General features: G+C 44.9%; 2 protein-coding genes across 2 annotated transcripts; both read right to left on the minus strand.

Annotated features, from left to right (window-relative positions):
* Positions 1–691: 691 nt before the first annotated feature.
* LOC102687507 (glycine N-acyltransferase-like protein 3) lies at positions 692–4,886 on the minus strand. The gene is made up of 5 exons (XM_006638506.3): positions 4,587–4,886; positions 3,873–3,980; positions 2,567–2,690; positions 1,499–1,631; positions 692–1,277 (listed from the first exon to the last, which is right to left on the minus strand). The coding sequence occupies exons 1-5, from the start codon at positions 4,659–4,661 to the stop codon at positions 842–844; spliced, it is 876 nt and encodes a 291-aa protein (XP_006638569.2). The 5' UTR covers positions 4,662–4,886; the 3' UTR covers positions 692–841.
* A 467-nt stretch (positions 4,887–5,353) lies between these two features.
* Positions 5,354–10,536, minus strand: LOC102684673 (glycine N-acyltransferase-like protein 3). Its single transcript, XM_006638492.3, has 5 exons — positions 10,259–10,536; positions 9,975–10,082; positions 9,768–9,888; positions 9,146–9,278; positions 5,354–7,989 (listed from the first exon to the last, which is right to left on the minus strand). The coding sequence occupies exons 1-5, from the start codon at positions 10,331–10,333 to the stop codon at positions 7,590–7,592; spliced, it is 837 nt and encodes a 278-aa protein (XP_006638555.2). The 5' UTR covers positions 10,334–10,536; the 3' UTR covers positions 5,354–7,589.
* Positions 10,537–12,175: the final 1,639 nt, after the last annotated feature.

Genomic DNA, 12,175 nt, shown 5'->3' on the forward strand with positions numbered 1-12,175 from the left:
GGGGATCCCCTCCACCACCACCAATGTACAGCATCCAGATGATGATGATGCAAAGGCAGCCATAGTGCGCGAGAACACTCACCACACACCAGCTATTAGTGGGGAGGAGAGCAGAGTAATGAAGCTAATTCATAGATGGGGATTATTAGGAGGCCATGATTGGTAAGGGCCAATGGGAAATTTGGCCAGGACGCCGGGGTTACACCTTGACTCTTTTCGAGAAACACCCTGGGATTTTTAATGACCACAGAGAGTCAGGACCTCGGTTTTACATCTCATCTGAAGGATGGCACCTTTTTACAGTATAGCGTCCCCATCGCTATAATGGGGCCCACATGGACCACAGGGTGAGCGCCCCACTAACACCTCTTCCAGCAGCAACCTTAGTTTCCCATCCAGGTACTGACCAGGCTCACACCTGCTGAGCTTCATTCGGTTGGCTGTAGACCCAAAGACTGTGGCAGGCAGGTTCTGCAGTCAAACGATTCCTAAGATGTAGCTTCTTATGCTTATTTGAATAAAGCTGGTGCCTAGAGCAATTCATACAAATTATTGTGAGTAGTTGTGAGAATGCAGTATAATAAAACTAACTTTTAAACTGTCAGAAAAATTAATAATTTTCAGTACTATGCAGGAAACAAACTGCCATGAGTGCTAAAAAATGTTCATTCATTATTTCTGATTCATTCACTGCTCTTCAAACTATTTATTTGTACTCTGAGTATTTTACTCTGACAATGCTGCACATGAAAGCCTTCAACACAGAGCAGCTGTCTTTCCGAACCGGGTGTCTGTTCTCGAGAGGGTGAGGACAGCACTTCAGGGCAGGACTCCAGGGCCGTCACAAGGCAGGAGCTCCACTGCTCCCGGCCTGTTGTCGGAGACTGAGCTGGAACCAGACTGCTCTGTAATCTGGTTTGTGTCTGAAGCCCAGAGAGGTGAATAACTGGTAGGATATTTGGTTTTCTTCTTCCACGAAGCAGTAGACAGGGTAGCCCTGCTCCAGGAGCTGCCTGGACATCTCGGTGACCAGAAGCTTGGCGTGCCCCTGCCGTCGGTGGTCTGGGAGGGTGTACAGCAGCCCCAGGGCGCAGTGCTGGTACATCAGGATCCAGGAGATGGGCTTCCCCCTCTCGTCCAGCACACACAAGCTGGGATTGTGGGAGATGTAATTCAGAACGGAGTTGTAGCTGTTCCTGTCACCTCCAAATGACCAGTTTGCATTCACCAGCTCAGCATGAGAGGGACTGAGCCGTGCCAACCTGCATCCGGCATCACTGTCAAAGCAAATAAAACAGAGCCACAGGTGAACTGATGAAAACACACCTATGAGCCAAAAAGTGGACAAGGCCCTTCTGATCTTAAAAAGGCAGGACAAGTGTGAGCCAATATTGCCTCCACCAACTGCAATCGGCGGTCAAGTCAACCGAATAACCAAAAGCCCATGGCTACCAGTGACCAGTGAACATGTCCTCAGTTTCCTTCTCCTAATTATTACCTGTGTTCAGGCAGCTGCCTGAGCTGACTGCTGTCTTCCAGTGTCATCACATAGACAACAGTTTGTGTTCTTGCAGGAACATTTCTTGAAAGTGCCAGATCCTTCACAACATCCAGATGTTTGAGGTCGACACCTTAAACAGAGGCAAAGATGAAAACCCTTGCCTGACCTTTACTTTTTCAGGATAGGAAGATACATGAAAGACACACATGAAGACACGCATGAAAGAAATCATTGATCACGTCATTGATCATACTGCTGGTATGATTAATGCTTTATTAAAAAATAACTCCTAGTGAAGTTTTTTCTGGGGTAGCATGGTGGTTAACATTACTGGGGCCCTGGGTCCAATTCAATTCCTGGTGTTCTTTCTGCATGGAATTTATATGTTCAATCTGTGTTCATGCAGGTTTCCTTTGGGTGCTCCCGTTTTCTCCTGCAGTCCAGAGACATATTGGTAGGCTATTTGGCATCTGGGATAACTGGTCCTGGTGTGAGTTTCTGCATGTCTTTGCCTGTGTATGTGTGTCTCTGCACTGTGATGGACTGGTGTCAGTCCAGGGTGTATCCTGTATTGAGCCTGTTCCCTGCCAGGATGGGCTCCAGCTCCCTGCAACCCTGAATTGGATGAAGTGGTTAGAAAATGGATGGATGGGATGGAAGACTTTACTCATATTGACATATAATGTCCACTGACTGCTGACAAAAAGGTTTTCAACATCTGTGTGTCCTCCTGAGATATGATTCCCAGACTTGTGCCCTCTGTGCCCCTGGCCAGTCACTGCTCAGGGCTGCTGCAGAGGGACAGGGGTCCAGGAGAATATCTGAACTGAAGCATGACTCATCTTTTCTGTTTTCTGATATACAAGGTTTTATTTTTTTAAGTAGCCCTTGGATCGCACAAATTCACCAGCCTGTGCATTGAAGGAAAATCATAACAGCTCCTCAGCACAGGTCACTGATGAAGCTGCACCATAAGACGTCTTGAGCTGTGCAAAAAAATTTAGTCAGTTACTGATCTGTAGTGGTGCGTGTCACCTTCCATAGGAAAGGATTAGCTCTTTTCACCTGCTAGCAGAGAAAACCGGTTCCAGTCAATAACACCAGGCCTTTGCAGCAGTTTCCCCAAACTCTCTTTGTCCCTGGAGAAGATGCTGTGTATGTTGAAGTCTCCCTCTCGGTCCAGGACCCCCTGTGACACAGCACAACAGCGTCAGGGCTACACTCCTACAGAAGCTCAGGCAGAGTGGGGTATAAACGAGAGGAGCCCTTTCAACTCATGCAGCTTGTTTTTCTCCAAGCAGTGAATTAATCAAAAGAACTGCAATCCACTCTCCTAAGCAACAAACGCTTTAACAAGAAATGGGTGAGACAGGTGAGATGAGTAAGATGTTAATCACAGGGTATGAAGTCCAGCTGTGACTTCCCAGATCAGGCTGGAAGGACTGTATCATTTAATTATTTAAGTCTTCCATGTCTAGATGATTAATGCTCAGACAAAGTGTCCTGAAGCTGATAGTCTGGGCAGTTGACACAGTTGGTATGCTGCCAGGTGTACAAAACATGGCTCAGCATGTCAATCCGAGAGGAAAGAGCTGCTTCACTTCAGGAATATGTGTTAGATCTGAAGTCTAATCTGGGCATCTGCACTGTGATGAAACTTCTGTTCTGTGCAAAGAAAGATTGTCACTGACCAGAGGACACAGATCAAGTGTGTGAGGACTAAAGTGCCTTTATGACTGAGAATAGGATGCACTTATTGTTATAAAGAATCGTGAGAGTCTGGAACAGTCATTGGGAACAATTGTGTTGTTAAAGCAAACAACCTGGAAATCGTCAACTAGCTAGATTAGATTATTCAAATGGGTTTCTCACATTTGTAACTCATTTGGCAGTGCAGCTGCCTGCAAGGATATTTTTTGTATCTTTTTGTTTTCACTTTTTGTTTTTGTGTTACAAAGGAGCAAAACCCTGTCTAAATGAAGTAACTTTGCTGCTGCATTATAAAACTAGAATTAATCAACTTTTTACTGCTTCCTGACTCTGTTTTTGAAGTTGTATTAACTGACTATTATTTCTCTCACTGTTAAAAAAGAAAGAGATTCCTCTAGATTAGATAGATTCCGAAAAATTGTATTATAGAAATGTAACAAGTAAGAAACAAAGAAACAACACAAAATTAACAGATGGCAAAGTTTCAAGTTCTAGCACTGCGGTATTTCACAGCGCACATGCAAGATCGGGAACACGCTGTGAATTCTGGGTACTGCGTCATGGTTCTGTAAACTGTAGTTATCAGAAGACTCCAGAAAGAAACGTACCAGGACCGACTGAATTGTTTCTCAGCACAAAGCCTTGCCCTACAAGTCTTTACCTGTCGTTTTGGTCGACAGAGGATGACTTTAAAGGCAGGCCAGGAGTCAGCAATGACTTCTATGTTGTGCGGTTTGCCTCTGTTGATGTTGAAAAGGCAGCCATACACCTGAAGAAACAAAGTACAGACACAGGCAGCAAGCTAACCAGACATGAATGCAGCAGATTATCCTCCAGAATTAGCTACAATAATTGATGTAATTGTTTTTGTTTTGTATTTGTGCATCCATGTATGAAGCACTGAAGCTAATAAACATTTGCTCACAATAAAAGTATCTGAATGCTGAGGAGGATAATGTCTACATTACTATATTTGCTTAAATACTGTGTAAGAAGTGAAGGATTTAGGTTAAAATGCTGTGTGACAGTGAAACGCCTCTCCCACTGTACTTCCTACTCAGCGGCGCGTGGGAGTGTGCAGCTTCCACACCTGACGCCAATATGCGCTGCGAATTAAGATCCCCACACGCCCACAGACGGCGTTCACTCGTTCACTATAGAACCGAATTTCTCCCTTAGAGAAAGATTTTCCTCCTGTACGAGAGAACCGCAATCTCTGCAGACGACTACACACCGGCACACCGCAGAGAAAACATCACGCGCTCTGCCGGTGTTCAGGCAGCCTCCCAAATCTACCGACACTATTACAGCTGTTAAAAAAAGTTATCAAAATGAAAACGTGGTCTGCTTCAATTGTGTTCTGTCAACAGCTCACCTTCAGGGACTCTGGGAAGAACTGTCTCAGTATCCCCTCTGCTATCTGGAGCTGTTCTGACTCCAGCACTGCCATTCTGTTGCAAAGCTCTATTGTGTAGCTGGCAGGAGGTCATTTGACCTAAAACGTCACTCAGGGAGGAGGCAGTGCTGCTTGAATGGGATGGGCTGTGGTGTGGAGTCTGGCAGCTAAGGAAGATCTCTTCAACACTGGCCAGATCTGACTCATAAACACTCCCTCAAACATGAAGGATAATATGTGGACTTTCATCTTTTCTGTCTTTAAAAAAAAAACTTGTTTATCATCAGATACTACTGTTCATGTTCTCCAAGACTGTGTCCAATTCATTTACATACAATACATTTAAAAAAAACAATGAACAAAAGTTGTATTAAATATATGTGAGTACAGTAAAATGGACTTAATATTGGTAGATACTCTTAATTGCTCATCACCATACATTGTTAATTATGTACATATATTAGAAAAAGCCTCTTACAATGATTGAGAATTAAAACAGGTTAGTGTAGTGCAGGCTATGGTTAAAAAGTAATTATAAAGACATTGACTGTAATGTGCACAGGCTCTGTGCTGAAACATTCATGTTCTTCTGCTGTCTCTGCACCCTGAAGGGACTCTCTGTGAGAGTCTGTCCTAAAACTGCATAAGTCTTCAGCTGGATTGTGATCCTGCAAGATGAACTTTTAGTCAAGCTCCTGTTTTGTGACTTTTTTTTATTTATGTTAAGACATAATTATACTGTTGGAAACAGAGTAGAAAGTTTTTATTTATAAAATGCTTAAACCACACTGTACAGAGGTGCACAACAATGCTGTTATAAACTGGGCAAATAAAACTAAAAGAAGCCAGAAGAAAGATGTTGCATGATATCACAGAGGGAGGCAACTTAAACAATGAATATCTTCATTCTCTCTTGTACAAAAACTTGAGGGAGCCGTTAAACTCTTTACCAAATCTTCCCCACACCTCTTCTGTCTCTCCTCCATGGTCCCGGAGCAGAGCAGTCGCACAGCACCAGTCAGGCAACTCTGAGCAACGAGCTCCTCAGAGACAGCAAGCGTGCACTAACTGCCCCAGGCCTCAGCCTCTCCACAGCAGAGCGGTTTCCTCCTGCTGGGAAAGCAGCTCCATTATTCCCTGTGATCAAAGCCTTGGAAACCCACCCCCCTCTGTGACATGCAGATCTGCTTTTCCTACAGAGACCAGCTGCTCCGTTTCTCTGCCTCAGTTACATCAGTTCTGTGCAGAAAGCTGTCAGGAGTACTCAAAAAGTGTTAGAGAGAAAATACACCCCCAGATCCTTAACAAGCATTCTTGTACAGAGGCAACACTCAGACAGACAAAGGAAGAGTAATCAGCACTGACGATCAGAATGGTTGTGGCCAAAAACATTATTCTTAAAGAGTGGAAATGTGTCATTGAACCCAGTGTCAAGAGCTGGCTCGATGAGAGGATAATTTAAATTACAATGTAATCCCTATAGGATTTGGGGTCCCTTCCTTGAATGTTTTGAAAGAGACTGCGCTTTATACAGATCCCCGATTATTTTACACATCCAGTCATTCTGTGATTACTTCTAGATGCTTATCTCCATAAGAAAACTGTAAATGCATTAGCAAGTTTTGAGCTTTTTGTTATTTGTCTGGCTGTTGTTTTTCTTTGTTTTTTACATGTTGTGGTTTTATGTTTCTTAGATTTTGTCTTTTTAAAATATTAAAAATGTCTAAAATAAAAAACTTTTAAAAAGAGACCAGCTGCTCCCCTTACCTGCTGCAGGTCAAAGATGGAGAGTCGGACTGACCCAGCAGCACTGAATTCAAGGACACCAGCAAGAGCTAACTCTCTCAGGTCAAGTCAGGACCAGAGCTGCATTTCAAGCAATACAATTCTCCTCACTCATCTGAGTGTATGATTGAACAGTATTAAGCATCCTGAATTAAACACGTCACACTGATAAACATCTTGCAACACCGTGCAATGCAGGACTGTTTTGGTGTGTGACTGGCCAGGAATCCCAGTATTTCAAGGTGATCGCCACCTGCTGGAAGCCTCTGCGTATTACAGCTGCCAGGATTAATAATAATAATAATTACTTACACTTATATAGAGCTTTTCTGGACACTCCACTCAAAGCGCTTTACAGGTAATGGGGACTCCCCTCCACCACCACCAGTGTGCAGCCCCACCTAGATGATGCAACAGCAGCCATAGTGCGCCAGAACGCTCACCACACATCAGCTATCAGTGGGGAGGAGAGCAAAGTAATGTAGCCAATTCATAGAGGGGGATTATTAGGAGGCCATGATTGGTAAGCTCTTGCCGGGGTTACACCCCTACTCTTTTCAAGAAACGCCTTGGGATTTTTTAATGACCACAGGTCAGGACCTCGGTTTTACGTCTCATCCGAAGGATGGCGCCTGTTTACAGTACAGTGTCCCCGTCACTATACTGGGGCATTAGGACCCACATGGACCACAGGGTGAGCGCCCCCTGCTGGCCCCACTAACACCTTCTTCCAGCAGCAACCTTAGTTTTTCCCAGGAGGTCTCCTATCCAGGTACTGACCAGGCTTACACCTGCTTAGCTTCAAGATGGATTACAAAATGGATATTGGCCTGCACTAGCCCAGACAGAGCTGGCAGGTGAATCTCAGTATTGCAGCTTGACAGCATCTCCTGTCTCTGTCTTGTCATCCAGCAGAGTCACTCTTGCTTGTCTTCTGACTGGCACCAAGCCATGACCAGAAGATTGCATTACCTTAGCTTCAGTCACACGTTAGCATTCCTTTAATAAGATTGTTTACTGTAGCATACAGGGGAAAGCAGCACATTGCAGCAGAGCATAGGAAAACCATGTTAAAAGTGTGCTCATAGTCAGGGAAGCATGATAAAATGTGACACAAAATCCCAACTAAAGATTTTCCAGGAGAAAGAGTTCCAGCAAATGGATTTGTCTTTGTATCACATGGACCACAACACCTTGTTAATAATTCAGCTCATACCAAGAGGTTCTGTAGTCAGGGGCCTCCGTGAAGCCCAGGCCTTTGAACAGCCTGTAAGATAGCTCGTTCTCTTCTTCAATGAAGCAGTAGACTGGGTAGCCCTGGGCATGCAGCCTTCTGGCAATGGTGCTGACCAGAATTTTGGCATAGCCCTTCCCGCGGTGCTCCGGCGCAGTGTACAACATTCCCAGCGCACAGTAATCGTACAGAAGCACCCAGGAGATTGGGCTCCCACCGTCATCTGTGATGCAGCATGAAGGGAAGCAGGATATCAGTTTGTTAATGAGCCGAAAGCTCTGCTCGCCACCTCCAAACTTCCAGGCCTGGTTCACTAGGCCCACATGAGACTCGTTCAGAGAGGAAATTCTGGCCGCCGTGTCGCTGAGAAAAGGAAATGAACTTAGTTGTTAAAAAACAGAACATGTGTATGTTCTCTGAAAAACTAAAACTCTTGGTTACACGTTTCAGCTTGCCTCCTTCAGAATAATGTGCTCGGTTCAGATTCCACACAAGTAAGAAACTTACAAATGTGTTTTCTTTCCAGCGTAGATGCCAGGGCTCTAAAATATACAGTCACAAATATTTTCACAAAGTCCCCTCTCAGGAACTGTTTTTCAGACCTGAGCTGCATTAAAACTTCACCCAGGGACCAATTACAAACACAATCCTGGACGGCTTGTGTCCTTTGCATTGAAGCATAATGTCTTGGACAAACCTCAAGCCACATCAAGTACTTTGTGGACTGCTCTTATACAGTGCTTTCCATCCTGAAGGATCCCAAAGTCCCTCTCCTACAGGAGAAGACCCACCTCACCCACTGCTGAAGAGCAGCTCCACCGCAGAGCTGATCAGGTGCAGAAGTAAGAAATGATTTGTCCAATTAAACTAAGGGTGTGCATTAAGAATGCCAGATTTTAAAAGCCTAGAGTAGAATTTAGCGAGGAGACCAGGGTTAACATCCCTACTCTTACAAACTTGCCCAGGTATCCTCAATGACCAAATAGCTAGAATTATATATTTTTCTTTCATTCAGGTGCCATCCTTCAGGTGAGACGTAAAACTGAGGTCCTGACTCTCTGTGGTCATTAAATATCCCAGAGTGTTTCTCAAAAAGAGTAGGGGTGTTACTCCTGGCCAACTTTTCTCCAGGTCTTCACCAGTCATGGCCTCCTAATAATCCCCATCTCTGAACTGGCTTCATCACTCTGCTCTCCTCCCCACTGAGAGCTGGTGTGTGGGGAGCATACTGGCGCACTCTGGCTGCTGTCACATCATCCAGGTGGGGCTGCACACTAGTGGCAGAGGTGGAGGAGAGTCCCGAGTAAAGCACTTTGAGTGGAGTGTCCAGAAAAGCACTATATAAGTGTAAGGAATTTTTTTCTTCTGCCCTTTGTTGCTCTTGTTATTGCAAAATGAATGAAAGCTAAATTCAATGCCCACAATTCACTGAACCAGAAGCAATGCATGATGTAGTTTTTACCATGGACTTGTAATGATATGCTGAGTGCATTAATATCACACAGATTCAGTCTTTTACCTGTCAATCTTGAGGTCAGGCAGGCGACTTGGGTCCTGCAATCTCATTAAATGCTCAACAGTGAGGAGTTTAATTCTGATGCCCCTGTAGGCAGCAGCCTCCTTCAGTACGGTGGCATAGTTGACATCTAGTCCTTTCAAAAAAGAAAATGAAAACAGCTTCAGGACAAAACAAGTATGGTCTCACTCTCAATGGTAAAATGGGAGGAAAGCAACAGGAAACTGGGGCTCCATCAGCTGTCAGACTGTAGCTGTCCAGGCAGGAGACAGGAGTATAAACCCTTCAGCACTGCAGCTGGTTTCACAAGATCCTTCGAGGAAAAGAGTCAATAAATGACAAGTAACCAGCAAGAGAAGGCTGGCAGGAATGAGCTCCCCTCATTTACAACTTTTATTTTTCTCTTAGTTTCCCCCAACTGTTAGATAAAACATCCATTTACAGTTCATTCACAGGAAGAAAAGACATTAAAACAAATCAGGGCAAGAAATTAAGAACAAATTCAAACAGAAGTCACTTCTTCTCCAAATTTAAAGAGATACGTAATGCAAACACGTTACAGGTGTTAAAAAAAATATTGATTGCTGTGCTTGATAAGCAAAAGAATCTACTTAAACAGCCTCACCTCCTACCATGAAACAGGCGCTCCAGTCTACAGCGCTGTGCTCAGCCAGGACACTCCTGAGGCCCTCAGCCTCCTTGCTGAAAACTGTGACCTTGTTCAGGAAATCAGCCGACCTCTCATTCTGTTCAGGGGACAAGACAAGTTAGCTAAGGGTTCCAATCGAGGGGACACTGAGAGCTCAACAAGTTGTCACAGGGAAACTTGCACCTTCGAGTCTGGTCGGCAAATGACGGTTTTAAAATCCGGCCAGGAATCCACCAGGACATCCAGAGTGTGGGGTTTATTTCTGTTAATGGCGAAGATGTATCCGTACACCTGCGGAGAGAGGCGCAGAGAACCCTTTGTGAAACGTTAGAGAAGTTGGTTGCCCTGGTTGGTCATTGTGTTCCTCCAGTTGTACCATAAGTCGCTAAGTGAAACAGCAGAACATCAACTCGCCCAGTGGAAAGCGCTAGATCACCGTGGATTGTCCAGTTAGCCAGTTATTTTACCTTCAGACTCTGAGGAAAGTACGACTCCAGAGCTGTCTCCACTGTCCCCAGTTCTTCTGAGTTTAAAACCTTCATCGTCCTACTTCTTCCTGCCGCGTTGTCATGTCAGGTTGCTGTGTATCTAAAAGTGTCTTTGCGTCATTAAGTGTACATTTTCCTTATTTTGTGACAGTATTAAACAATATATTTTTATTAAATCCCACAATGAAATGAATAAAATAACTTTGTGGTCTATACAGAAACACATAAAGTGTAATAGCGACTACTTAGCACGAAATGGGAGGGACTTATAGAATGACGTACAATTCCGGGGACCGTAAAAAAGCTCCCTGCCGGCTCTCGTGACGACATATAAATGAGGCGTCGTATGCAGATGTGTGAGTGGCTGTTCTAAAGGAACTCTCAGCAGAGAGCTAGTATATTAATTAAATGTGGGTGTTTATTTTATAAGAGATTCTAGTTGGGTGAACATTAAATGATTAATTTTCTTTAAAGTTTGGTAATTGAAAGGAATATATTGTAACGCTTACGGCCGACAGGCACTGTGTAAGAGCCGGCGTACCAGAGCGGGTGACGTCACCGCCCTTCCCTGTGATAGCAGGACCACAGCTACTGGGCTGCAGAGAGATCTCTCTTTGGCTCACGGGGCTAGGTCGCTGCAGAGAGACGCGGAAGTCCCGGGTTCGAGCCCCGGACGGTGCAGGGGCCGACCTAATGTGGCAAGGGCGCCCGCCTGAGCCCCCGTTGCGTTACATTGGTGTCAGAAGCGGGGCGGGATAGCCCTTCGCCGGGGACGGCGATTTAAGCGGGGGAGAGTGTAACGCTTACGGCCGACAGGCACTGTGTAAGAGCCGGCGTACCAGAGCGGGTGACGTCACCGCCCTTCCCTGTGATAGCAGGACCACAGCTACTGGGCTGCAGAGAGATCTCTCTTTGGCTCACGGGGCTAGGTCGCTGCAGAGAGACGCGGAAGTCCCGGGTTCGAGCCCCGGAGGGTGCAGGGGCCGACCTAATGCGGCAAGGGCGCCCGCCCGAGCCCCCGTTGCGTTACAATATATTGAGTAAGGATGTGTCGTTAAAGAGCGAAAAGGCAAGTGAATCTATCCGATTTGAAATAACATCTTTATATTTCTGTACCAGGTGTGTATGTATATTTCGGTTTAAACCACTGATTACAGTCACGACGTTTTCATGAACTTGTTAATTATTTTCAGCATTCGATTGTGTTAATTCGCCTCTCAGTCTTTCGTAGCCCTTGATAAGACATCAGTCGTTGTCAAGGCTTTTGCTGGCTGCAGTCTCCATCTTAATATAGTTTTGTCAGTCGAACAAACTCTGAAAAATACAAATGATAATTTTGTCCCTTATTGCCTTTGTTTTTTTCTTTAACTTCAGGTCACTCTTGCCACATGTTGGTCACTTACACACTAAAACACGATTAAATGCTTGCCATTGCACAAGAATTCAAAGTACAGTTGTGCTTTTGTGTGGGTCTGCTGGGGTTAGAAAACCTCCCAGAATTTTGTTTCTGATCTTTGCACTGATAGTTGTCAAGGTTTTTCTGTCTGTCCCTGACAGTTCACATCTTCTGCACACAAAGTACTGACCCAGGGCTCCTGCCACACGAGTCAAAGGGAATGGCCGTGATGTGACCGAAGGCGTTTACCTGGTGTGACTGTCAGAGCTGGACTGTAGGCTCTGGCAGCAAGCCTCAGCTGAACATGAGAAAAGATAACACAGGGCATTCAGCCCATCCTGCTCGTTAGGTAGTTTGGTTCTAAGTGAATCAATAATGTAAATTCTAAAAACCTGCTGTCTAGGAAGCCTGCTCCAGATTCTCCCAACTCTGTGAGTGAAGAAACATTTTCTCCCTCTGTTGTGATTCCCTCTTGGCAATGTTCCCTCTAATTTTTAATG

This window comes from Lepisosteus oculatus, chromosome 17 (genome assembly GCF_040954835.1).
Source record: "Lepisosteus oculatus isolate fLepOcu1 chromosome 17, fLepOcu1.hap2, whole genome shotgun sequence".
NCBI lineage: Eukaryota > Metazoa > Chordata > Actinopteri > Semionotiformes > Lepisosteidae > Lepisosteus > Lepisosteus oculatus.